The sequence below is a fragment of the Pipistrellus kuhlii genome, unplaced genomic scaffold (genome assembly GCF_014108245.1).
Source record: "Pipistrellus kuhlii isolate mPipKuh1 unplaced genomic scaffold, mPipKuh1.p scaffold_m20_p_18, whole genome shotgun sequence".
NCBI lineage: Eukaryota > Metazoa > Chordata > Mammalia > Chiroptera > Vespertilionidae > Pipistrellus > Pipistrellus kuhlii.
Window position 1 is genome coordinate 15,892,082 of NW_023425493.1, and position 27,385 is coordinate 15,919,466.

The window sequence follows — 27,385 nt, forward strand, 5'->3', positions numbered from 1 at the left end:
CAAACAAGGCAGGTTGGCCTTGCTGACTGGTGGGGGTGGTTTTAGGTGGCTGGGTGGAGGTGGATCTGCTAAAAAAAAAAAGATTGTAGGCTACAGAAAGACAGGAGTGCCCAGTGGGAGGGTATTGAGGGAGAGGGCATTTACATTTTTGTGCTATAGGTCAGTCTATTCATCAAAAGGTTCTATGATGATTGTCCAAAGCCAAAGAGCTTTCTCCTGAGGCAAAGAATAAATCAAAGTTCCATATTAGCCTCAGCAAATCATGCTGCCCCAAAACTGCAAACACCAGGTGTGAGCACTGCCTGCTGAGGCCTGTGCTGGGCACTGAGATGCTCAGAGGGCGAGGGGAGGCCCCGCTGCTGTGGTCCGTGAACTGCTCTGTGAGGCTGGAACGAAGCGGGACAGAGGACCCAGACGCCTGCTTCTGCTGGGAGTACTGTTGGGGCAGCTCTGCGGGGGAGGGGACAGTTGTCTGACCTGAGGGGCATGGGTGCGAGTCTAGATGAGGCAGGAGGGTTGGGCAAAGTGGGTGGGAAAGCTTTCTAGGTGCTGTGAGGCGTGGGCAGGGCCTGTGGCAGGGACGGGAGCTCGGTAGGACTGGAGGTATGTGTTGGGGTTGATGGCAAGAAACAAGGCTGAGCCAGATAATGATGGCAAGGTAAGTCGGCTCCCTCCCGCTCAGGCTGCCTCGTCAGGAATGCAGAGGCCATTGCTCCCGGCGGATCCTAGGCTTGGTTTCCTGACAGACAGTGCAGGGGTTTCCAGTAAAATGCTGGTATCTGAACAGAACATTCCCACTCACCCACACACTGGGAATCTTTCACCTGAGGTTGGAGTAAACCCCTCTAACAAGTACCTGTCAGATTCAGGTGAGTGTCCGCCAGGTGCTTTTGAGACTTTTTCTCCAGGTGAACAGAGGGAGAGAGAAAGATCCAGAAGGAACTCATTGAGTGAGGAGTTCATGACAAAGTGAGAGCTAAAGTGGGGCTGGCCCTTTGATAAGAAAAGAGCATGACGGGTAACAGAACACAGAGCAGGCAGCCTTGGAAACCATCATTACACTTTGTGGTGATGTTCACTATTTCGGAGAGAACCTTTCTCCCTCAGGATGTTCTGATGCGGCCAAGGGAGGAGATAGCAGTGAGGTGACTCCATTGAGCAGGTGCTGACAGCCCTGAGTCAGTGCAGGCGGCTGAGACGGGACAAAGAGCCTGGCCCGCGGTGGCCACGTGTCCTTTTTGCCTCCTTGGAAAAGAGAGGAACGGGAGGTGGGTCTGGCTCGGCATGTTAGATGACAGGGAAAGCGGCGCCTCCCCATCTTCAGGGAGAATCGGTTCAGATTGCCCAACGCTGAGGGGGATCCCAGGGCAAGAGCAGGGCTGACTTCTGCTCCGTGCATTGACCTGAAGTGGCCTGTGTGTTTCCTCCCGCCCACGGCTGTGTTAACATTGAGATGATCTTGCTCTGGCCACTATGACAGCAGCTGGGCTGCTCCCAGCCCAAAGCCTCCCTCCCATCTGCCCCGAAAGGGGTGGAAAGAATGAAGAATTGCCTCTGAGCATTGGTTTCTCTTGACGGCTAATTTACTGCGTTTATTTGTGTGCCCCGCCCTGCGGATTCTTCAGTTTGGCTGCCTCTAGAATGGGCATTTTTAATAAAAAATCTCATGTCCAAGCAGTTCCGGGTGCAGAGCGCAAGCTTCCCAGCTCTCCCCCACCCCCTACCCCCTTGCAGGTCCAGGGGGCGTGCCTGGGCGTTTCTGGGTCTGGGGGAGGCTGGACAGACGTCTGAGCTCTTGCTCATGAGGGAACCTGACCTTCAGAGTGCAGTGGACCTCTGCGTCCTTCGGGGAAGCTTAGAAAATAATGTGACAGAGCAGACTGTTCTGAAAGAGAAGACCCCCGGGCAGGAGGAGCCGCCCAGGTGCTGATGTCCTGGGCCGCAGGGTGTGAGCTGCTCTGAGAACTGCCAGCACAGACTGCCGAGATTGGATGGGGCTGTGATTGCTCCTGAGGAGAGGGTGGAACCCCAGAGCTGAGTTTTGGGGGACAGAGGAGAGCCAGGCCAGAGGGAAATGCAGGGAAGAGGAAGAGGTGGCTTCCAGGCCCTGAACAATGCCCGGGACAGAAGTGTCAGGACAGGGAGAAGAGACAGATTCTTGCCTGTCAGGCCCCCTCCACCCCCATGCTCCAGGTCACAGCCCGGCCATGGGCGTCCACACTGCACAGCCTGCTCTGGCCTGGCTTGTGCCTGTGGGGCCCATGTGCCGCTCCGGGAGCCTTGGCCTGCGGCTGTCCAACAGGCTGGAGCGGCCCTGGCTGCCCTCCAACTCCGAGAGCAAGTCTTTCCCCAAAAAGCAGCAGCAGGCCGGGCTTCCCGGGGGGGGGGGGGGGGGGGGGGCTGCTCACACATCGGAGCGCTGCAGTGGCTGCTCGGCAGGGGAGGAGGCTGAGGGCTGCTGGACACTCCCTACACCAGAGCCTCCCTGGATAGCGGCAGCCGGCTCTCACCGTGCGCCCACGTGCTCTCTGCCCACGTGCACTCTGCCCACGTGCACTCTGCCCATGTGCTCTCTTCATGCACGTGCACCTTCCTTTAATCCCACGTGAACCTCCACAGGTGGGAACTGTCATCATCACCTCCTGCTTTTCAGGTGAGGCCACGGCTAAGTGGCTTCACTAAGGTAGTCAGTGGCAAAGCCTCTGGTGTAGTCTGTCTTATTTCTCACCAACATCTAATGTTTCCATATGTCTCTCTCTGAATGCCTATCTCACACTCACACACACACACACACACACACACACACACACACACACAGCCTGCAGCTCCATCCCCCTGTCCACTCCCCACCTGTGGCCTCTTAATGTACTGATTGTTCAATGATCAGACTTGTTGTTTGATGGCCTCTGCGGGAGGTGTGGATGGCAGCCATGGCATAAGCAAGGAGCAGAAGCAGGAGTGCGGGGAAAGCTAAGTCCCGTTTGGAAAAGTGCTTTGATATATATATAGTTATGCCCCATGAGCAAACCAGAAACAGTTTAAAACCATTCACTGCATCCTTTTCCCACTTGATGTTCTGGTCCCCCTTATGGAAGAATCTGGAACTGTAGCACCCAGTGTTGCATTGGGGTGAAACAATGTGGAAATTAATTCTTTGGCTGCCAGAGGCTGAAAGGGAGGTCCCAGATTTCTGCCCGTCACACCTACCCTTCCTTTATGTCCTCCCGCAGTTGGTGCTTCTCACAGGAGACCCTCCCCCAGAGCCCACCCCACCCATGGCACGGCCAAGTTCAGAGATCAGAAACGGATTCAAATCCCAGCGGGGGACCGAACGCAGAGGAACCCTGACTTTCATGGCCCCATTTCCTCACCTGTGAGATGGAACCGTGCTCAGGAGATCAGGTAGCGGTGCTCTGACCAACAGGACACCCTTCCTCAGAGACATTGAAAGAACCAACCATTTGCCCATCGAACCCGGATGGTGTGAGTTCACAGGGTTGGGGGGCTGTAGGTGGAGAGAACCCCAGGCATCCTGTCCAGTTTGTCCAAGCGTCGGCGAGCGTCCCGCAGGAAAACCTCCTGGATCCAGCGCCCGCCCACCGTGACCCGCACACAGTGGGGCCGCTAATCCAGAGCTCCGCCCCCAACCTTGGGCATGACTTCACTGCTCCGGGCCCAGCTGCCTCTGTAACAGGAGGCGGCACTTCATGTCTGAGATGCCTTCTGACTCCACAGAATGCTAACACGCTGGTTTCACCAACCGTTCAGTGAACTGCTCCCACGCAGTGTTCTGGGTAGAGATGTAGGGAAACCACACCAAGCAGGGGCCTTCAAATTCCAAGGCTAACACGATTAGCTTGCCTGGCTTCTAATGGATCTCGTGGCCCACGTGCAAGCAGTTCCCATTTATGAGACTTGTTTTCAACTGCGTCCTTCAGGAGCTCCGAGTTCAGTCCAAGTAGGAGCATCACAAGTAGAGCATCACAATGTTCTAGTAAAAAGCCTGCTCAGATTGGCCAGAGTCAGAGAGGCGGTCTATTAAAAAAAGAACTGGTGTTGCCTCGGAAGTGGGGGGTAGTCTTATACAGCGAATATAGGCCTAAACCTATGTTTTAACTGTAAAATTAGGGGGTCGTCTTATATGCCGGAAAATACGGTATTCCATTTAAGGGGAGAGTCTAGGGAACCAGCCATGCTAAACACAATGGAAGTAACATCTTGCAGTGGAGCTGTGGTGTGACCACAGCCGTCGCGGCTGCGTCTGTAGAAAAAGAGATGGCCTGGGGGAGCCTGCTGAATACAGAAGCCCGGGCCGCAGGCTTCTAGTGGTCCTATGCTGCATGGCGAAAGCTCCAGAAAGGGAAATTTTGAGACAGTATTCTTTCAGGCAGAGAGTGACCAAGCCCAGTTCCCAGACAGAAGACAAGGGAACCTGTTCTCTAGAATGATCCTGGAAAAGCAGTCACCTGGTGCCAGAAGCAAAAACCCCTTTTCCTTCCTGCCCCACCCCATATTGTCAGTTATTAACACACGTGGTCAGCTCTCTCCCAAAATAACACAAGGGCCCAGAAAACTGGGTGACTTGGAACCATTTAAAAATTCACTGGGACGAAACCAGTTTGGCTCAGTGGATAGAATGTTGGTCTGCGGACTGAAAGGTCCCAGGTTTAATTCCGGTCACGTACCTTGGTTGCGGGCTCATCCCCGACAGGGGGTATGCAGGAGGCAGCTGATCAATGTTTCTCTCTCATCGATGTTTCTAGTTCTCTAACCCTCTCCCTTCCTCTCTATAAACAATTTAATAAAATATATATATTTTTTAAAAGAATTCACTAGGAGATAAATCTGGGGCCCGGCTGGCATGGCTCAGTGGTTGAGTGTCAATCTATGAACCGGGAGGTCACGGTTCAGTTTGATTCCTGGCTGGGGCATATGCCCAGATTGTGGGCTCGATCCCCAATAGGGGGTGTGTAGAAGGCAGCTGGTCAGTGATTCTCACCATTGATGTTTCTATCCCTCCCTCTCCTTTCCTCTCTAAAACAAATAAAAATATTTTTTTAAAAAACAAAGGATGATTCTGGGAGCTTTTTGGAAATAAGATGGGATAATAATAATGCGCAGCTGGTGAGCGAAGCAGGCCTTGGCATGCCTGCCTTTTGAGAAGACCTTCTCCCCCGGAGGCCCTCGGGTTTTGAGGATTACTTAGATGGTTTCAAGTGCAAAATAGGGATCGGCTGTCAGTAAGCAGGTACTGACTTCGAGCTGAGCCTGAAGTTCAAAGTTAGAAAGTGTCCCCCACAGCATGGCTCCCAGGAAGAACAAGCTAGCAGACAGGAGCATCTGACTGCAGTTTCTGGTCACTCTTTGCCCCAAACCTGATGTGCAGGCTTTGGGACATGGCCAGGGGAGAGGGTCCTGCTGCTTTTCCCTCTGCTCCCCGCACAGAGCCCGAGAGGCATCCACAGAGCCTACCGACACACCTGGAACCAGACCCGCCTCATTGAGACTCCAGATACAATCCCTCTGGGGCCGGCAGCACGCGCCACCCAAGTCCCAACCAGTTTATTAGTTTAACCAAAAGGTAAACAGACAGACGGTGGAGATGCAGAGAGACAAGCATGCGAGCAGCTAAAGGCATGACCCGGCTGTCCACCAGGAAACAGGTTTAAGACATTTCAAGTGGCATTAAATAAATGAGGCTACGTTTTATCTACTTGGAATTTCCATGGTCTTTTAAAAAAGGAAAATATATTTTGACATTGCAGTATATAAATCTAGACTCTACATGTACAGTATAAATACACAGGGCGAGCACATGGGCACACGTGTGTCTCGGTAGCTGCACTCGAAACGAGGCCGGCAGTTCTCTACTTCCTCTTGGACCTCCCGACCGAGGAATCCAGGCGGAGGCCACGTTCACTCCAGTGTCCATCTGTCCGGCTCCCTGGCCACCTCCTCCCAGCCAGGGGCACAGCGGGACAAGCCTCGCAGGAAGAAAGTGCTTCGAACCAGCTGGAACCCTTGTGATGCACAAACTGGTCTCATAAGAAGGTCCAGAGGAACAGCGACCCCTTCCTGGCTCATTCTTTGGTCCACTGCCCCAGGCTCCACACTCCCCCTGGTGTTTCTGGCAGATTTCATACAGTCATTCACGTATGACCTTTGGGAGCCCTCGTACAGGATTTGGGGGGGAAAAGAAGCTCCCTGCTACAGTCTACACTTCATGTGTGGTTTTGTTTTATTTCTGGAATGAAATCTGGTATTTTGAGAATTTTTTCTTAAAAAGGACAACATTCTGAAAGTGCTTCTTACACATGTCAACGTCCCACATATGGCTTTTTAGTGCAAACCCCAGCATAGCTCAGAGTTGGAAGGGAAAGGTTGATGGTGTTACTAGAGACAAAAAAAAAAAAAAAAAAAAAAGTCACTAAACAGGGATACTGTAATAGCAAGAATGGGGACCTAAAAAACAAACAAACAAACAAAAAACCCTCATGGATTCCAGGTGGAAGACTGTACCTCTTTAGAAATGCTGTAGGTGACACGAGCAGCCCGCTTCTCTCCCGTGAGGAGGCACTTAATGCTACAAGTTAAAGGTAGAAAGGACAAGCTGCCACAGGGAACACCTTCCCAGGGGCTGCTGACGGCGCAGTCGCTGCTTAGGAATCGTTCACAGGCTCAAAGTGACCAAATGGGAGTCTAACGCAGTAGAACTTCCTACACCTGAGGAACAGATTGCACATAGTGTGGGGGTGCGACCACCCAGATGCAAAAGGCTCCAGACACAGAGCTCTCCACGAGAAAGGCAATCGGAAAAGGCCCCCCAGTTACCAAGGAACGCGGCTGCTTGTGCAGGGATGACGGTGATGTGCAAGTTGGGGAGGGGGGGGGGGGACAGAAACACGATGCGGTTGCCAGACATCAAAATGGACTCGCATTGGTTCCAGAAGTGTCTTGGCGCTGGACTAGCGGGTCGGCGGGGCCTCCCTGCCTCCCTGGGGTGGAGGAGGTGGGATGAAGGCAGAGGCCGGCCGGGGAAGCCACGGGCTCATCCAAACCCTTTCCCAAGTGGCCTCTCATGGAGCCCGTGGCGCCGCAGCCTCTGCAGCTGCTCTCTTCCGGTGGCACTTGGTCGGGAGGGCCCTCCTCTCCCTGTGAAACGGTGTGGGCTCCTCATAATACTGGCACGAAGACACTGCATTCCTGGGACTGGATCCACTTACTTGGCAGGTAGGAAACCGGGTTCTCATTTCCTTCAATTTCCCTGTAAAAAGTGACCTCAACTCCCCAGGCCATTGTGCAAATTTGTTTCTTTACAGTCCAGAATAGCCTCTCAGTCCCTCATGTATTTTCACACACACATACATACCAAATATGTGTCATCTGTATTTATAAATGTGGGTAGTTTTGCATTTCAGTATCAAATTGGTCAAAGAGGATCAGTGAATCGTCCATTCTTTGCATTTCAGATCCATCTCCGATCTGCCCATGGTGCCTGTCACACCACTGGTACTCAATAAATAGCCGCTGACTTCACCGATGATCCTCTAACACTGGATGGTAGCTGCACTCACCACGGCCTGTCCTTAGCCCCGCTCTGCCGTGGGCAAGCAAGGGGCCAGTGGTCCCTCCCTTCAGAGGGTGATTTTGCTGTGTCTGTTGCTCCAGCAGCCCCGTTTAGCTGTCCTGGGCAAGGTCAAGCTTGTCCGGCTACGCAGTTTCACTGGGTCTTCTGTGGAGTTCTTTTTGCGTAAAATGAAGTCAAAGTTCACTTGGCTGTTCATGGCGTAAAAGACGTTTGCAGAGTCTGGGATCACGAGTTCTAAAACACAGGAACGAGAGAGGCAGTCAGCTTGTGTAGGTCAGCACAGCACCTACAGTGGCCAGGGCAGGGTTTGCCCAGAAACAGGCTGGGATGATGACCCTTAGTCCTGGGAATGTGAATTGAACCAGACAATGACCTCCCACTGCTACTTCCCCCCTCCCCACCCCACCCCCCAACCCCGTAAAAAAAAAAAAAGTTTTCACAACTTCTTAATCCCAAGTTTAAAAAAACTAAGTGCAAACAGGAGCTTAGAAATTCAACCCATGTGCTAAATGTTCAAGTGCAGAACGTTTTAACTAGAGGAAGGTTCTACAGGAGACAGAGCCCAGGTGGAGTCAAATGACATTCCCAAGATCACAACCCTGTAAACATCAGAACTGGGACCAGAACCCAGATCTCACTCCTCTGGTAGTCTATTTTCTACTCCAATATGCAGCTTTTCTTGAGAATGAGAAGATCTAATGACATGGGGGAGGGGAAAGGGAGGAACTATAAACTCTACAGTGTTTTCCAGAACTCTTTTTTGTTGGACTATCAAAACATTTTTGAAGCATCCAACCAGTATTTTATTCCTTGTGAGGTCATGCTTCATCAAGAGCTTGCGTTTTAACATTAAACAGCATCATATAGGACAGTGTATATCTGTTATCCTGTAAGCTATTGTCTACTTCAATGATTCCCAACTAGACAGTTGCAATTTCTGAGCAAGGATTATTCCAAGTGTGATATGAAATTATCCAGCAAAGTTATTTTAATTCCCTTTTCTTTTTAAAAGAAGGTACATATTATTTAGCACTCAGAGGTAATGGGTGTCTAAAAAAACAACAACAGGAATACAAAAGGTAAACTATGCAAGTGTAGCTTCGTGGCAGTAAACAGGGAGGCATCTGAGTGCAGGTCTGGCTAAGTCAACCTGTGTGAACTTCATACACGGAGACTGTACAGCAAGACTGACGCAAACAGGTTCCAGGCAACTCGGGTACATATTGCATAAATGTTTCATAAAGAAAAACTCCCTTAAAGTGTTTCCAATCTCCTGCCCACATATTCCCAAAGACCAAGGCCTCAGGAGGTCAAGCAGCCAGACCAAGATGGCACAGCGGTGAGCAAAGCTGGGCCCAGCCTGCACCTTGGGATTCCTGGCTCTTCAGACCCACCAGCCTTAGTGTTGTTCTGTTGGTAACATGGTAGAACTCAAGAGATCACTTTTGAGGCATAGGATTTTAACTGAAAGTACATTAAACTATATCTTACAACTGAATGGGTAAGGACATTTATAAGAGGTAGCTGAGAATGAATTTTCCATGAGCTTTACTCTTTCATCTCTAAGAACAGGTACTACTAATTTGGCCTTTCTCCTCTGGGTCCAAGGTATAGCCCTGGGTGACTGGGTGGTCAAATGGAGTATGACCAGCTGCTCCCTCCCCACACACCTGCCTGTAGAATTTTCCTTTGCCCTTCCAGGGGCTGGTCAGCATGGGGTCTGTCAGCTGTACCTGCTGTTCCTCTGGACTTACAATCCCAATTCAAATGAGCAAACAGACACATTCAGGGTGTTTATTTGCCCAGAGTTTTCATAAAAGGAATTTTTAAAAATAATGGGTTCTAGGCATATTGAAGTATTGATATGTCACAGTTCATCAATTTTTTGTTTCAAGAAGTGTGAGCAAAAGACTCTTAGATTCAGGTGTTGGAAGCTTTTGTTATTTGAAGATCAAACATGAATAAAGATAATGGCTCAGTTGGGAGTTGTCCCATGAGCCAAAGGGTTGCTAGTTCAATTCCTGGTCAGGTTACATGCGCTGGTTGTAGGCTCAATCCCTGGTGAGGGGCATGTGGGAGGCAGCCGATCAATATTTCACTCTCACATCAATGCTTCTCTCTCTCCCCCTAAAAATCAATAAAAATCTTTTTTTTTTTAAAGGCAAACTGAAAAACAAACTTATAAGCTTCTCATAAATGAATAACTGAAACATTGATAAATGATTACAGAAACTGCTACATTGCAGATTCACACACAACTTAGACACAAATTATTGAGTAAAGGAGATGTGTGGCCATCTGCAAAGATCCAAAAGAACCCCCAACTATCCCCACCTCCTGACATAAGATGAGAAGTTGACAAAGAATGGGCAGTAGGATTGCTCAGCAAATAACAGAGTTGAGGTTGGGGGTAGCCTGAGACACTTAATTCTACAAGAGAGGTGATGGCAAGGTTCCCCACGTTAACTCCACCTTTGCACAATTAAAAACTCCACTGATTCAATTTTTAAAGACACTGTCCCCATTTTCTATCTTCTAAAACTGGGGCAACCTGCGTGAGGAGACGGGAGAAGGAACTTGCGCCCACCTTTGTCCTCTGAGATGACCTGCACCAGCTCGTACTCCTCAGCTGGGTCCGCATCCAGGTTGTGCTTCAGCATCGCCCTCTGGATCACAGCGGGAGTCTTATCCTGGCTCGTCAGCTGGAAGACAATGAGGTGGTGTTCAGAGTACTTAGCCTCCTGTCTCCTGAAAGAGTTCTCTGACCCCCTTATTCTTGCTGTCGTGTCCTTTCCAGGAAAAATGGCTCAGGGGAGTGAGAAGAAGGCCAAGAGCCAGAACTCCTGGGCTCTCGTCCTGGCTCCAGCTTGAGGGATATTGATGGGCCACCTACACTCAGTCACCTACTCCCTGAGTCACAGTGTCTCCCCTGGTAACAGAGAACACATGCCTGAATTATCTCACTCGCACTGGCTGAGGTTCCACCAAAATGATCCTTACCTGCTGAGCTGCTGCTATGGCACTGGTTCCAACCTGTGGCCTGTGGTCAGAAATGGCCTGTTCTGCACCCCGACTATTTCAAAAAGCACAGTGGCCCCATGACCCAGCAATCCTACTCCCAGGTATCACCAAGAGAAATGAAAACAGATGTCCACCAGAGGACTTGTACACAAACGTTCATAGCAGATTTACTCGTAATAGTTAATCAACCTGGATTTCCATCAATAGGACATTAGGGAATAGATAAATAAATGATCACATGTTCCCAAAAGAACACTACTCAGCAGATAAAAGGAAATTAAGAACTTATATAGGCAACACTGGGGATGAATCTCTACAATATCATGTTGAGCCAAAGTAACCAGACACAGCAGATTACATGCTGCAGGAGTCAACTAGTCTGTGGTGTTAGAAAGCTAACTTCAATTAACCTTAACTTTAACCAGGTTAACAGGGGATTAACAGGAAAGGGTACAAAGGAATTTTTGAAGGGACGAAAACAGATTCTTTAGCTAGACTTGGGGTGGTGCTCACATACATAGTCATAGACATAGACATGAACATAGACATGCACATGATCATAGACATAGACACAGACACAGACAGAAATAGAGGTTATTCTCACAACCAAAGAACTGAACATAAATCTGTGTATGTAATTGTTTGTAAATCATACTACAATAAAAGTCAGCTTCTAAATGTTTAAAAGTAATAAATCTAGCACTTTTTTAAGTGTAAGTAAAGTTTCCCCTCACCACCAATTCTGACTTTCTCCCTTTTTTCTCTGCCATCAGCCGCCCATTTGCAGGGTGCTCAGAAATGGCCAGTCTGCACACTGAGAGGGCTGACTCATGTACCATCCCTTGAGTGATTTCTTTAAATATGACAGGAAGCAAATGGAAACACAAATTATTCTTACTTAAAAATAAACACTGTTCTCACCAGGAGGTAAACGGAGAGACAACCACAAAAAACAATCAAACAAGACATCTAACGTCCTCCAGAAAACTGTGTCATTGTGAGCCCAAGGACGGCAGGCCCAGATGTCTCTCCCTCTAGTCAGGGCAGCAGCTGGTATCTGTGCTTCAATAAACAGCATGCCCTACAACGGGGTCCTTGTAGGCGACAAAGACCTTGCACATTTGTCCATTACCAAAACATCTGGCCTCTCCATCTCCACAAATGCTTACAGGAGGAAAATATGCCGCTGGATGGTCTGAAAAAAATGCTCCCACAGCTGAGTCCCAGGGGAGGAGGAGCATGAAGCCCGAGGAGAGAGGACACCATGTGAGGATGTTGGACAGAGACGGCTGTCAACTTGAAACCTACAGCCAGGCTACCTCATCTTCTTTACCGTCATCTTCCCCAGGGGAGTCTGAATGAGGATGGTATAGGCAAGGGCTTTCCTTAAGCACTTAAGACTTTGTACCAGAAAAGCTATGGAGGGAAACTGAGGACCGCAATTAGTATTGACAGCTCAGTCACGAGGCTGCATGCCCATGTACTGAGCCAGCACCATCCAGTAGTTATACATAATGAGCCATATTTGTAATTTTAAGTATCTATTAGCCCCATTTAAAAAGTGGCTTAAAAGAAAAATTCATTTAAATAATATATCATTTAATCCAATGCACCCAAAATATTATTTCAGCATATAATCAATATAAAAATTGTCAAGGAGATATTTTACATTGTTTTTTGTATTAAGTCTTCAAAATCTGGTGTCTAGCCTGGCCAGTATGGCTCAGCGGCTGAACATTGACTTATGAACCAGGAGGTCATGGTTCGATTCCTGGTGAGGGCACATACCCAGGTTGCAGGCTCAATTCCCAGTAGGGGGTATACAGTAGGCATCTGGTCAATGATTCTCTCTCATCATTAATGTTTCTATCTTTCTCACTCCCTTCCTCTCTAAAATCTGGTGTCTATTTTATACTGTCCCTATTTCAGATGTTTAATCTCTACCCATAGCTAGTGGCTACTCCACTGAATGAAGCATGTGCAATGAGGCTTAGGTGTCACCTTCATGCACCTGAAATAGGGACTCAGACGATTCCCTGTGCCACTTCCCTGCGGTGAATTTTCTAACACCACAGATTTGTGTAGCCTGTTTGTGAAAGAACAGACTCCTACAGGATGTAATCTTCTGTGTCTGGTTTCTTTGGCTCTGTGTTCCAAAAAGACTTCCATCATCCAAAAAGCTTTCGGGACTGTGCTCAAAAATATACGGTCTATATGAGAACCTCAAGGTCAGTCTCATTTATCTGTAAAAAGTTCCTCATGGACTCACACTGTATTTCCAGTTTGATCATCCACTTTACTAAGTTTGATCCCAAATAACTGAAAGGAAAATTCACCACCACAGAGGACATTGCTAAGACTGCATGGCCACTCAATGAGCACCCAGACATGGAACCCCAGAAAGACCCCCAAGAAGGGGTGCAGCAGCGGTCGGTCTCCCTGGCACACATTATAAAGGCATCCAAGTAGACATTTCTGGAAAGGATGGCACTGACCCGGGGAATAAACCTTAGCAAATTTTAAGATGTAAAAATCATCCTATACGCACTGGGAGTCAGCAGATATTTAGATACTAGAGGCTTTTCTTCCCCCAGCTGCCGGCACCGGCTTCCCTCTGGCACCCGGGACCCAGGCTTCCCTCGCAGCCTGGCTACGTCTGGAAGGTTGTCCAGAAGAAGACCCGGCCTAATTAGCATATAATGCTTTTTAAATTATAGATATGCATCATTGGTATATGCCCAGGGAGGTCTATGATCCTTTGGCACATACTCATTTTATGTGAACGCGTGGGTATATATGCTACGGGCACGTATTTTGGGGCGTGGGCCTGGCACCTCACCATGATGCTCTTGTACATGTTGCCGTTGTTGTCCTCCACGCTGATGCGGATTATGCAGGTGTCTTCGTTCTGCTGGTTGTAAACGGGAGGCAGCACAGTCGAGGTAATGGAGGTCACGGAGACGGAGCGCTTGTGGATCTTGGGGTTGTTGTTGCAGGTCGGAGGCGGGGAGAGGGGGTTGATTAAGGACGACATCCCTGAGGAGTTTGTGTCCATGGAATGGATGGAGGAGCACGACGAGGACGACTCGGAGAGCTGGAAGAGTAAACACACCCCAAAGTAAATGGAGCGTTAGCCTCTTGGCCGACAGTGTGCTTCACAAGTCTCAAAGCACAGTTGTTGAGACTAGAACATTTCCGCTCTCCTCCACACAGCCCACAGCACACGTGTGTCTTGTCTCTGTGTGAGCACCTCCTTGGCTGAGATGCTGGTCAGTGACTCAGTACTTGACTTGATCTCTCTGCTTCTGTGCGAGGCAAGGGGGCGCTCTCGTTCCCCTTTAGTAGCTGCTCTGAAGGACATTAACCAGCAGGTGGCAGCAGATACCAGAAGCTGAGGCAATAGGGGCTCCCGCAGGAAGTCGGAAAAACTGACAGGGCAGGGGAAAGGGTCACCTGCAGTTTATCCGGCCCCACTGGCCCTGAGCAGGAATGAGGCCTGACATTCCCACAGACGGCATTTCCATCCTGATTCCACTTCGCCATCAGATGGCGTAGCAGGAGAGAAATGTTACTATTTTACAGGGTTCTGAGAGGAGGAGTACATTTTACAGCCTACATGAACTATTGGTCCTCAAAGGCCTCTGGAGGCCACCCAGCCTATTCCCTTTCCACTGTGAGGAGCCTGAGGCCAGAGAGAAAACTGGTGACAGTACCACCTGGATATGCTCCCAAGTTCCCTGGCGCCTGTGGTCAGGTTCACAGAGCCAAGGTGTACCATCGTGTAACCAGGGCCCAGTCTGCAGCTGGTGATGGCGCGGTGACTGAACACAGTACCCATCCCCTCGGTGATAGTTATCGCTGTGAGGCTGTGATAAGCTTGCACATGATTGTGAACAAAACGCACTGTCGTGATAGTTAGAGAACATGTGACTTACTCAAGGGCACACAGCCCATGAGCGGCTCACCCCTTTCCATGTTTGCTTCTAGAACCAACTGTACACATCTCCATGTTGTATATCAAGAATAATTAAGGAACGAGGTGCTATAGTTCATGAGCTTTTCCGATTAACCGCATCGTTTTCCTGTGTGCAATACCCATTACCAAAAAAATAGGATGCCCCAAATTCACAAGGTGGTGTTCCAAAAAGCCATTACATTGAATCATTTTCAATATCAACTTGTATTGTACAAAATGAGAAGTAATCTCTCAGACGATTTAAGCCAATTAGTCCTATCAAATAACCTGGAAGTCTTTTAAAAAGTAAATGACATTAACTTCTTTCATACCAGTCTACCTTTCCATGGAAATAGAGCTCCAAGAACTTAGTGTTCTGATACCTGGCTTCTGAATAAAATGGAGTCTGCTCCACTGGACTTCCTCCTGTGGCATCAGCATGCATTGCATTCTGCATGGTCAGTTCAATTAGAGCCTGACAAGCTGGTGTTTCAGCTCTGAAATGCAGGCATCTCACTGTGGCTCCATAGTAACATGGCTTAGTTACATTTTCTCCTTATGCTCCCGAGTGAATGAACCAGGGCTCAGTGTGAGGGCCAGCGGATGGTGGGTAATCGATAGGCTCACTCTGCCTCCAGTATACCTCACAGAGCCGAGAGAGCCCCTGTTCCATTACTGGTTCAACTTCATCACCTTATTTTTCCTTCATATAAATTCATTGTCCTCTGGTAGGTTTCCCATGATCTTAATGACATTTATAATTAAGGTAAAGCCTGGGAGAGAAAGCTGGGTCACAGCAGCTATAAACAGACCATCTGAGGAGCCCCATCCTCAGATTTACTCTGAGGGGCAAGTGTGAGAATAAATGTTTGGAAATTGTGATGAAGGAAGTGAAGATGGGAGGGGATTAAACTTTACTAAACAGCCGGTGGGGAAGGCAGAGCGCCAGCCTGGAGGCTGCAGCATCGCAGAGCAGGAAGGGCTGTGGAGGTCACCGGGGCAGCTATGAGTTGAGCAGGACAACCGAGGCCTTTCCCGTTAGCTTTCAGGGATGCTGAAGCCTAGTAACTACTTGCATCCAATTCAATGACTCATTTTTAAACCTACAGAAATTCCTGCCCCAGAGCCAGGTTCATCTAAAGAATAAAAATATCTGACTCGTGCAAGAAATTGAAGCACCGGCATGATCGGGGAGACAAGAAGGAATGAAGCAAGGGCGAGTAAAGGACACGCTGGGCTTCGGTGTCGTTAGAGAAGGGATGGCCTGGACCTCCGTGCATGTCCATTGCAGCAACAGGTGCGAATGAGATTCTATCTCCTTCCTGACCGGGCAGAAATCCCACAAAGATGTGGGCGATACCTCAGTTGTCACTTCTGCACAATGTCCATCATCAGAAAAGGGGCCTACAAACCATAAAGGCCTGTCCCAAGGTGAATAATGAGACTTCACTCCAGACTGACAGATGCAATGCCACAGGTCAAGGTCACGGAGATGGATCACGCCCTTGGCTTAGGAAAAGTGCCCATGTGTTTGCAGAGACTTTCCTCACGATTTGGACAGTGTTATCTGGATTCCAAAACAGAGGGGCGAGACACTCGGCTGGGGCAGCCCCGGAGTCATCTCGGAGATGGGCCCAGAGCATGGTGTCCCCCTGCACTGGCGACTTTGTGACAAGGGCACCTGAGGCCCCGGGTTGCTGCTGCTGCTTGGAACACCATGTGAAAGAGCACACAGACCCCCCCTGCATGTCCAGGTGGTATTGTCACCAGTTTTCTCTCTGGCCTCAGTGCGAATACACAGTGGGTATGCACACAATGAAGGACTGTTAGTGACACTCCACCTCACTGGCCTAAGCATAACCCAAGGGCCAGAAGACACTTACACAGCGAGAGTGTATAACCCCAAACTTCCCAAAATGGTGCAAATTCTAGCCATGTCAAAGTGGATGCTTCTCTTTCTAGCTCAGTGACCAACAACTGATGCAGATCTGTATAAGATTAAGATGGATCATTGGTTTTCATTTATTTATGCAACATGGAAATGGAAGTCCTCTCTGGGAATTCTCTTATCACCTCTCATCACTTTCCTTTTGGGGGAACATGGTAGACGGAATCAATGTTACCAGTTCCTTACCCTCCTCTGCATTCATGCCCTTTGCTCTGTGACTCCTCAGTTCCTCCCACCAGAACTGAAATGTAGTTCTCTGCCTCCTTTATTTATGTGGGATTTGGCCACATGGTTTGCTTTGGCCAATAAAAAGGATCCAGGCAAAGGCTTAATGTGTACTTATGGGTGGGGATTGCCCACTTATGCATCTGTCTTAGCCCATTACTCCAAAAAGAATGGAAGGCAGACAGAGCAGACCTGGACCAAACCCATGGCCTAGGACCAAGCCCAACCCAAAGCAGCCAGCCTGCTGTGCACGACAGAGAATAAATGGCTGTTGTTTTGAGCACCGAGTTTGGAAGTGCTTTGCTATTCAACATTATTGTGGTAAAAGGTTAGCAGAGACCAGGTATGACAACAAGAAGCTGACAGATCTCTGTCTCTTGACTTTTTGCTCCTTCTAGGAAAATCCTACATCTCCTCTTTAAAGTGTTGCCCGGGTTATAGGTTACAATCCTCCGGCTGCCTTTGAGTGTGGGTACGGGACAATATTTCAAAATCTAGAGAAATAAACCAATCAGCCCCTTGCTTTGGGGCCTGCGTCTGTAAGGAATGAGTCCCCAGCTAGAAGTCCGCTTTTGTCACCTATTAAAAACATGCCTTTCCAAAGACTGTGGAGTGACAACCTGAAAACAGGGGTGCCCCACGTGGCAAACACCAGGCCGGATGCCTGAATTAGGAATTAGGGGAGGGGGTAAGGCCGTACCTTTTTTTGAGGCTCATCGGGTGTGTCCAGGGGGGTGATGGAGCCCTCCTCGGCCTCGGAGTGGTTGGACTCGCAGGAGGACACACTCACGGAGTCCATGCTTTCGCCAGAGCTCCCGCTGGCCGTGGACTTGGGCTGCTCTTTGCTGGGAGTGGTACTGGTCATGATGTCCGACCCCAGAAACAGTCTGCAGAAAACACAATGCCAGGCGTTTGGCTCTTACAGATCTAGAATCCGTGATCCAGCAAATATTTTTGTGTTAAATCCTTGATGTTTTCTCAATCTTGTGTGCTCTGTCCTTATTATTTTAGGAAAACATTTGCTACAACGTTTCTAACAGATCATAGTAAATATCTTGTTCTGGTGGATTATTTCCAACCTCAGAGAACACACAGATTGCTTAGCTGAACCAAAAGCCATGTTAATCTGAGGTCTTTCTAGGTCAAGTGTTCTTCTTTTCTTTCTTTTTTTTTTTTTAAACAGAATCAAAATCCCATCATAAGACGAACTCCATGTGGGTGAAGAAGACTGGCCGTGAGTAGATAAGAAACCAAGAAGGCAGGTTCTGTTTCCTATGAGTGGATGAACTGTACTATCTAAATCACTTCACTATAAAACAACTTGATAAGAAACATTAAAAAACCTTTTTAAAGTTGGGCATGAGATAGTAGGGAAAATCCCTAAAGGCCAGAGAGGAAGGGAACTGAAGCCTGAGCATGTGAGCTGGTCCTGCAGCTGCTCTGGGTGGGGCGTGGGAGGCGCCAGCCTCGGCAAATGAGGGCATGGGTTTAGCATAGGGGTGTCCAACTCAATCAGAGAAGGGGCCAAAATCTAAAATCCAGCCTAAATCGCGGGCCAAATGGTTTACTGAACAGTCATAAACTGTCATTGTGATGGAAACGCAGAGGAGTGCAGTGATGACAGCGCGGTGCGGGCCACATTGCAAGGCCTGGCGGGACGGATTTGGCCCGCGGGCCTTGTGTTTGACACATGTGGTTTAGCACATACGCAGCCCCACAGGTGAGGGCTGCTGCTGGGTAAGGCAGGGAGTGGGAACTGAGACCCCTTCCATACAGACAGGACCCTCAGAGGGCTGCATCCTTAGTGAAAAGATGGGCTAGAACAATATCTCCTGTTGGCACAGAAAGACAGCAGGGCAGCTTCTCTGTCTCTGCCTGAGTTTGGGTGAAAGAAAAGTGTCTGGAGCCCTGCCAGTATGGTTCAGTGGTTGAGCATCGACTTATGAACCAGGAGGTCACGGTTTGATTCCTGGTCAGGGCACATGCCTGGTTGCAGGCTTGATCTCCAGTGTGGGGCGTGCAGGAGGCAGCCAATCGATGATTCTCTCTCATCATTGATGTTTCTATCTCTCTCTCCCTTCCCCTCTGAAATCAATAAAATAAAGAAAAACGTCTCTCCAGAAATCATATGTGATCTTAGATTTGCTACTAAGCATTCTAGGAACTCTCAGGACAGTAATACTCCTGAAGAAACTAGAATACACACACACACACACACACACACATTTCTGGAGAAATATATGTTCAACCCAGGCTGCAAAGAATTCTCTGATAAAAATGAGCTCACAACACAAAATTATAAAATACATACAAGACAGAACCTTTGGGTTCTTCCAGCTGTGCAACTTAATGAGGCCATTCTACTTTGTGAAGGTTAATTCTAACTCAGGGCGTCTGTGTTGAATACCCTTCCTCTCTCCCATTCTGAAGGGGCCCTGGAGCCCCAGGACCCTGCGTGACACTCACAGGCTGAGCCTCTTCACCATGCTCTTCCGGGGCTTGGGCGAGGTGGTGCTGGCGTCAGGAGCAGCTTCTACCTCACAGGACAGGGTGTAGCTGGGGAAGAGAAGGGACGCGAGGTTAGGGCTTGGCAATTAGAGGTTGAAATTCATGTGATTTGTTGGTTTTATTTTAGAGGAGGGTTCTGATTACTCAAAATAAAAGATATGTACCATGTTGTACTGAGGGCACTGACTCAGTGGCCAGATCTTACAAATTTACACCCATGCCTCCTCCCAACACTCCCACAAGCATACACACTGAGGCCGGTTAGTCCCACGTGTCAAATACATGGATGTGTGCTTTGTAGCAGCATCAAAGGCTGATTCCATTCTGTTTCCTGGTCATTCTCCTCCCACTGCTAAGTCTGGGGAAGAATCATCTCTCTCTGTCTCCCTCCTATTACTGTGTATGTGTATATATGTGCGAGTGTGTGTGTGTGTGTGTGTATGTGCGTGCGTGCGTGTGCGTGTGTATACTTTCTGTAAAGGACCAGGCTTTGCAGGCTGCATGGTCTCTGTGGCAACTGTTCAACTTTGCCTTGAAAGCACGAAAGCAATCTTAAATACAATGTGAATGAATGGGCTATGTTCCAATGAAACTGTATTCATGGATAAAATCTGAATTTTAAATAACTGCCCCATGTCACATCCTCTGTCTCTCCTCTCCTCACCCTTGCCCCCTCACACACCCTTCCCCCCTAGCTGACTCCAACCATTTAAAAATGTAAAAGCATGCAGTGGGCCAATGTGGCCTGCAGACTCTATTCCTCTGGGCTACACGATAAGCCGACACCATTGAAGGGCCAACATTCTGCAGTTAATGTACCTTCCCACACTCCCCCAACGACTACTCCGAAACCTGCCCCTTGTGTCCCAGCCACCCCAGAATTCTCACTGTCCCTCCAAACACCAAGCATGTCAGACCTCCAAGCCTTCTCTCTGGAATGTTCTTCTCTAGTTCTCCAGGTGCAACCCATACTCCTTCCCAGACCCGCCCAAATGGGAACACTTCATGGCCAGCTTCCCTGCTTCCCCCCATCCTGTTCCTGCCTGGAGATCCTGCAGCATTTTACTTCAGTTCTTCATGAGCTGCCTCCCTCTCTGACTGAAAGCTGGTACCGACTCACAACAGTGACAGCATGGTGATGATTGGTTGTGGTGGTGGTGATGATGTAAGCACTTTAGCAATGTTTTCCCCAAATAGGATTTTATTTAATCCTCACAAACATCTTAAACAAGAACATCCTGAAGATCAGGAAGAGTCAGTGACTCGTTCAAGGTTATAGAGATAATCAATGGCAGAGCAAGAATCTGAAAGCACATCTTCCAATGTCATCAATTCAGCTGTTGCTGCTACATCAGTATCCTTTGAAACCTGAGGGTCTAGGGTCTAGTAGTTGTTCACTAAACAGCTGTTGAAAAAATGGCCACATGAGGAACTGGGTGTGGTGGTCCCCTCGCCAGTACCACAGCTCCACCGTGGTGGGCAATAGGCCTGCCTACCTCTCCTCCTCTGTCAGGAGCCGCTGCCTCTGGAACCACTGGATGAACTTCTGGTCTGGAGTCATGCAGTAGCTGTTGCAGGCAGACTGTAAGAGCTTTATTTGGGCAATCACTTCAAATTCCTAAAGCAGACAGGACACCAAAAAGAAAGAGTGAGTAATAAGGCCAACCAAATACACATCTTTTCAACATGAAGGAAAAAAAATGCCACATTAGGATAAATGATGGAAAAAATCATCTAGCCGGGACCGGTTTGGCTCAGTGGATAGAGCGTCGGCCTGCAGACTGAAAGGTCCCGGGTTTGATTCCAGGCAAGGACATGTACCCTGGTTGCGGGCACATCCCCAGTGGGGGGTGTGCAAGAGGCAGCTGATAGATGATTCTCTCTCATCGATGTTTCTAACTCTCTATCCCTCTCTCTTCCTCTCTGTGAAAAAAAATCAATAAAATATTTTTTTTAAATCATCTAGAGGAACTCCAAAGTACTGCTTTCCTTAGAAATAAAATAGCTGAGTAACGCTTAGAAATTCTAACTTAGAATTTCTGAAGGTCTTGTCTGCTTTAATTGCCAATCCTCCGTTCCCCTGAACAAAGCAATTTGTGTGAATAAAATACTCTGTCAAAGCAACCCAAATTAGTTACTACCTAAGGTCTTGGTGACTTCCTTTTGTTCTTTTCTATTTTAATGCTAAAGATAAAAAAGTTATTTTTTAAATCGAATACTTCTAAAAGATAAACAAAAATATTTGGAAGTTCCCAAGTTCACCACCCTCATCTTCAACTCTTACCCCTCAACAAATAAGTTGTGGTTTGTTCAAATATCAAAACAGTTCGGTGCCTCACAAACTAGATTGTTTAGATTTCCCTAATCCTCGGGTTTTTACTACTCCAGTAAATCATTTAACCAAGTCTTTAAAGCTCACAAGAGAAGCAAGTATATAATTATGTCCAAAATTATTTATACTTCCTTAGATGCATCAAAAAGGACTTTTAAGTCAGCTATGAGTATAAGCTTTAGCCTTAGGTTTTATACTCAAACTTTCCAAGAGTCCTGCATGCTAGTCTTAAAGGGTACTCAAACTTTCCAAGAGTCCTGCATGCTAGTCTTAAAGGGAAAAAGATTACCATCCATGATTATTCTGATGTTAAAGGTCAAAGATGGGTAACTGGAGGCAACAACAGTGTGTTCTACCCTTACAGGACATGACAGAGGTAACTCAACAACTGGCAGTCTATGGTGTCAGTTTCCCCTCCAATGATCTCCACCCTTGGTCTTAGAATCCTCAGGCAACATTTATCGTTGGCTACAGAAGAAAGCATACTCTGCCAAGGACAGAAGTCTTACATCTGTCTAGGTTAGTACACTCTGTCACTAGTGAACTCAGCTTGCTCAGCTCCTAGAGTTCTAGTTTTAACTTCAAGGTCATTTGCTTCTGAAAATTTCTCTGACCCCATGAATTGGGGGATAGATCCCCCTCCTGCAGGCTCCTATAATACCCACTCCTGCTCACAAGCCCTCATCAGATTGCCTTATAATTGCCTTCTTGTGTGTTCACCTTCCTTCTGGATTGCGGGCTTTCCAAGGCTAGTGAGCGCTGTTTTGTATGTAATACCCAAACCTATCACAGTGCCTAGCCCATGGTAGTTAATGTATGCAATCGGCATTCGTGGAATCAAAGAGTGAATGAATGACTGAAGAACAGTAAGAGTCCTCTGGGGTGAAGTTATTTCTTTTTTCCACTTGTTTTCCTTTGAATCTTTTAAATAGCTATTTAACTACACCACATCAACACTAAAGCCATACCAAATTTTCAAAGCTTTCTGTCTTATTATTATTTTTTTTTTTAGTGCAATGCAGAATTATTCTACTGTCCACACAAAAAGTTAAAATTTATGTTGAACACCCTTTCCTATGCTGACAGGAAAAAAAAAGAATAATTCTTCAAATAATAATGAAGACTCTTTCCTTTCCTCTCTCAAATAGACCCATAAGAGTTAACCATTTTGCCCTAGCTGGTTTGGCTCAGTGGATAGAGCGTTGGCCTGCAGAATGAAGGGTCCTGGGTTCAATTCCCACCAAGGGCACGTGCCCAGGTTGCAGGCTCGATCCCCCGAGGGGGGCATGCAAGAGGCAGCTGATTAATGATTTTCTCTCATCATTGATGTTTCTATCTCTCTCTCCCTTCCTCTTTGAAATCAATAAAGAAATATATTTTTTAAAAAGAATTGCTATGATTAATATTCTACAAAAAAGAGTTAACCATCTTTATTAATTCTCCTATGTCATTTACTCTTATGAAACCCTTATAAGATGAACCTGTTATTACTGAAGCCAACTGTAAAGAAGGGGGGAAGGAAGTGCAAGGAAAGAAAGGTGGGCTCTGCAGTGGCAGGGCAGGATGTGAGCCCTGGCTCTGCCACTATCTGGCCACGTGACTTCATCTCACTCAGTCCTGGTTTCCTCGCCTTTGAACTGAGGATGAGAAATCTACCTCAGGGGGATCTTAGGGGGATAATGTATGGGAGCATGCTGAACACAGTGGTATATGACAAATGTTCAATAAATGCTAATTCATTTTTTTCTGCCTCTGCCAAAAAAATGTAAGTCCCCACTTCTTTCATTCTGTCATGCCCAGATAAAGTCACATGGAAAATCACAGCCAAGATCTCCACTTACCCTTCTCCTTTTCTCAAAGTTGATCAGCCCACCCTGAAAGGAATTAAGAGAGAGGGTGTGTGACAAACCAAACTACTTTGAAACACAGCCAAGCCCTGTGTTGTTCTAGGCCTTTTAAAATCAATCAAAGTTTTACTTAAGATTAAAATAAAGTCATCAATATCAATAGCACTATAATTACAGCTACTATGGAGGAAAGAAAGCATTGTTTGCTTCTAGAAAAATATTCTTTTGATTATAAAAGGACAGCATAGGCAAACAGCCTTCTCTTAAATAACTAAAACAGAAATGATTGAGGAATTACAATTCAGAATCCAAATACATTTGCAGAACCAAGAAGAGCAAGAACTTGAGTAAATGTTTCATTACATTTTTTTTTTAACCAAAAGTAACAAAAACAGATGGTCCTTGACTCATACCAGGAACCAAATTGTCAATGGTTTATCAAAAGGGAAGTCTCTTCTACACAGCATCATGAAAAGTTAAGTTTCAATTCTTCATCCCCCAGCTCCTATTATCAGAAGGTTGAATTTAACCTCTAAATCCTTGGTCACTCCCCAAAATTCCCAACTCTGATGAGTGTTTCCTGAGATAAGCTGAGGCAGAGGATGTAAAGAGACATAGCAAATGCAACGTGAATGAGCATGTCCACAACATTCACGTGAACTCGGAGGTAGGTGTATGCAAAATTACTGCTACTCCTTCTAATAAAGGCTGATTACATGTGATAACCATGGGGGAGAGATGAACGTAAACATATCCTTCACTTTCATTCTGATATTAAATTTATTCTCCACTTAATAGTTTAGTAGTTACTAAAAAGTAACTAATTTGACTGGGTCCAGCTCCTTTCCTGTTGAAAGAGAGAAAGAGGAACAGCACACACGCATGCCCAAGTGTGGCTGCCTCAGAGCAGATAATAAGAAAGAAAATGTGGAATACTTAAAAATCCATGAACTTGACTCCCTACCCCACCAGATCGGATGGAATGTTAGGGCATCTTACCCCTTCCCAAAGCCCAACTCAACATTAAGTTCTTGCTCAAACCCATTCCTTCATAAGGTCTTGCCATCTCTTTCCTCACGTGGAACTAATCATGACCTCCCCTCTTACCAAACTGCATCTGTTTGAATTCTTAATTTTCTATCAACCCTGCCAGCTTTGACATCTACCTTCATGGGATTGTGAGCCACTTCTGGTTACTCGTCTCTGTATTCTTCATAGCATCTAGCACAGTGCCATGGACACCATGGACACACCAACAAAAAAAGTGCATTTCTCTTTTGGGTACCCAATGAGAAGGCTGCAGGTGCAATGTCGCCACCTGCACAGAACTCACCTCGATATAGTCCTGGAGAGCGGTGTCGAGCATCGTCAGGTCGGTCAGGAAGGTGCCCAGGTAGGGCACAGTGCCCTGCATCAGCCCCTGAGAAGGAAGCACAACAAAACTGTCTTGGCTGTTACTGACAAGCCTACGGGTTTCAATAACCTCCATGCTGGAGCAAATGGACCTGCTGTGGGCTACGTTCGGCAACGTGCCCATTCGCAGAAGGAAGCAACAATCTTTGAATGGCCAGGTAAGCCTTGACAAGTTGAATTCAGAACCATTCAGGGCCTAATTTGGGGCCATTGTTACTAATCCCACGGATGAATTGTTGAAAATTCCTACACAAATAGGACAAGAAGCTCATCATCTAATATCTGACTTTCAAAGTTTTAAAAACTGAGCCTCAAAGCCAGGAGACCAGATAAGAGTGCCTACAGGGGGCTTGTATGTTGCTCAGGCTCAGGCCACAGATGTCTCTTTTCCTTCGGAGGAGTGGACACTCGATGGTGAGGAATGGCCTGGAGAGGGATGGCCTCGCCATCAGAAGGGGCGGGCCGCTACACGGGAGAGGAGTGTGTACCACAAGAGGGTGCAATGTGCCGATACAATGGCCCCTTGGTCTAGACTTCATGACTCAATTCCAAAGCACAGGAGGGAGAGAGAGAAGGAGTAACTTTAAAGGGGAAAACCTTGCAAACTCGACATGAATCAAGGCATGAAGGCTAATATCATGGGTGACACTGTATGTCACCCTGTTGTCATGTCATTCGCTCCTTGCTAGAATGCAATGAAAATGGCACTTCACCCTGTGACAGTCTTCCCCAAACCCATAACTTCAGTCTAGTCACTAGGAAGACAACAGACTCACCCTGACTGTGGGGCATTCTAAGGGCACCAGAAGAGTGTTCCTTAAGATTGTCAAGGTCATGAAAAACAAGGCAAGACTGAGGACTGGAACAGATAGGAGGAGATTGGGAGACATGACAACTGAACAAGGGGGATATGCTGGGTCGGACCCTGGAACAGAAAGAAGACACTAACAGAAATGTGCTGAGATGCAAGTAAGGGCTGCCCTGTAGGCAGCAGTGGCCTGCCAGGGTCCGTGTCTCAGCATGACAGGTGTGCATGGTCATGGAAGATGTCCACGAAAGGAAACTGGGTGAGGGTTCACAGAAACTTATGCACTACCTGGAACCTCTCTGTAAATTCCAAAATAATAATAAATAAATAAATTGGCCCTTGGCAATCAGGTAGAAATACTTCAACTGCAAGTATACACTGTATTAATTTCACCAAATTTCCTCTAAAGTCATCTCTGTTCTTCATAGGCACCAAGCACTAATGATGTTGAAAATAAAATAAAAGGGTACTTCCATGGTCACCTTCTGAATCCCACGGAGGCCCTTAGGAAATTCTGGCCAAAAGAAACCTCGAGTCTCAGCCAGGACAAGGCACCTGCACACCACGAGGTGGCTCTTCCTCGCCAGTTCTGCCCGGTGAGGGTCACGCCAAGGAGGGCCTCGTCCTTCAGGGGCTCACGTCAGTGGCAGCTCGTCCTTCCCCATTATGCACTCAAGGTCTCATCCTGGACCAAAATTATCTTCTTTTTTTTAACAGCTATTTTTAACTTGTCTTTGAACCACTGAAGAGTTGGAAATGGTGTACATTTGTATGGCTTTATGTTACAGCAGAGCCCTATCAGTCAAGAACGTTCCCGACTTATGTGCAGCTTTCCAAAGACAAGTCCTCTATAAACAGGATGAGAATATCAGAGTTTTCAGTCTCTAGTCTCCTCTCTCTGCTTTCCCTCTTCTATGCTTATAGTTAGGGGAGCTTTTTAAGTGAAGCTAACGATGATAATAACAATCCTTATTAAGGAGGGAGGCCTGACGCTCCTCTGAGTATTGAAAATGAGAAAGATTTGGCTGGCCCTTGGGGTTAGGAGAGCTGGGAACCAACTAGAGGGTGGGAGCAAATGAGATCTCCCAGCATGTGATCAAATCCTCCCGGGAGCAGACATTCTGTCCCCCCTGGTCCTGGGCCACCACGTGTGCAAAGCTGACTATGGAGGCATTCCCATCAGAGAGTGGAGCCCAGGAGGTCTCAAGGCCAAGGTGGCAGCAGCTTCTCAGGGCAGGAGTGGGTGGAGGAAGACAGCAAGAGGAACGGAAGTCTATCTGCAGCAGAATGTTCCTCACAGAGAAAAAGTGCCCCAGAGAGCACCATGATCCGGGACTCTCAGTGTTTACTTCCTGCTGGGTCCAACGGGAGTAATACCGCCTTTCCTTTCCTGCAGATCCTCAGGGTGACTGAGAGCAAACAGGCCAGGAGGGGGGAGGACGCTCATGAAAGCCTGGGCCCCTGCAGATGAAGGTGCTGGTGGCACGGGGGGCCGCTCCCCACCCAGGCGGCTCTCCCGTGGGCCTCGGGAAGAACCTGGGGCACGTACCATGTCCTTCTGCAGCTGGAGCCGCCGCTGCGTCCGCTTCTGGTTTTCTTTTACACTGCTGTCCAGGTTGGCAAACTTGGAGGTTCCTTCCTGAAAGAGAAGCACACACAGAGGAGAGTGATGGAGAAGGACCCTGGGAAGAAGTGAAGTGGCGCCTACTACTGGCACGGACCCTCCACACAACTGTCTGG

The 27,385-nt window shown here is 47.7% G+C and overlaps 1 protein-coding gene across 2 annotated transcripts in view; it reads right to left on the reverse strand.

The window, feature by feature from the left end:
- Positions 1-5,513: 5,513 nt before the first annotated feature.
- The window catches only part of RGL1 (ral guanine nucleotide dissociation stimulator like 1), a 212,049-nt gene continuing 190,177 nt past the window's right edge, over positions 5,514-27,385 (reverse strand). For both annotated transcript variants that reach the window (XM_036442504.2, XM_036442505.2), the window contains 9 exons: positions 27,195-27,284; positions 24,758-24,844; positions 23,419-23,451; positions 20,742-20,863; positions 19,204-19,293; positions 17,438-17,624; positions 13,449-13,703; positions 10,176-10,290; positions 5,514-7,822 (listed from right to left, as the gene is read on the reverse strand). In XM_036442504.2, the coding sequence (XP_036298397.1) occupies positions 7,635-7,822; positions 10,176-10,290; positions 13,449-13,703; positions 17,438-17,624; positions 19,204-19,293; positions 20,742-20,863; positions 23,419-23,451; positions 24,758-24,844; positions 27,195-27,284 (1,167 nt within the window). In that variant the 3' untranslated portion in view covers positions 5,514-7,634. The remainder of the gene's footprint in view (positions 7,823-10,175; positions 10,291-13,448; positions 13,704-17,437; positions 17,625-19,203; positions 19,294-20,741; positions 20,864-23,418; positions 23,452-24,757; positions 24,845-27,194; positions 27,285-27,385) is intronic.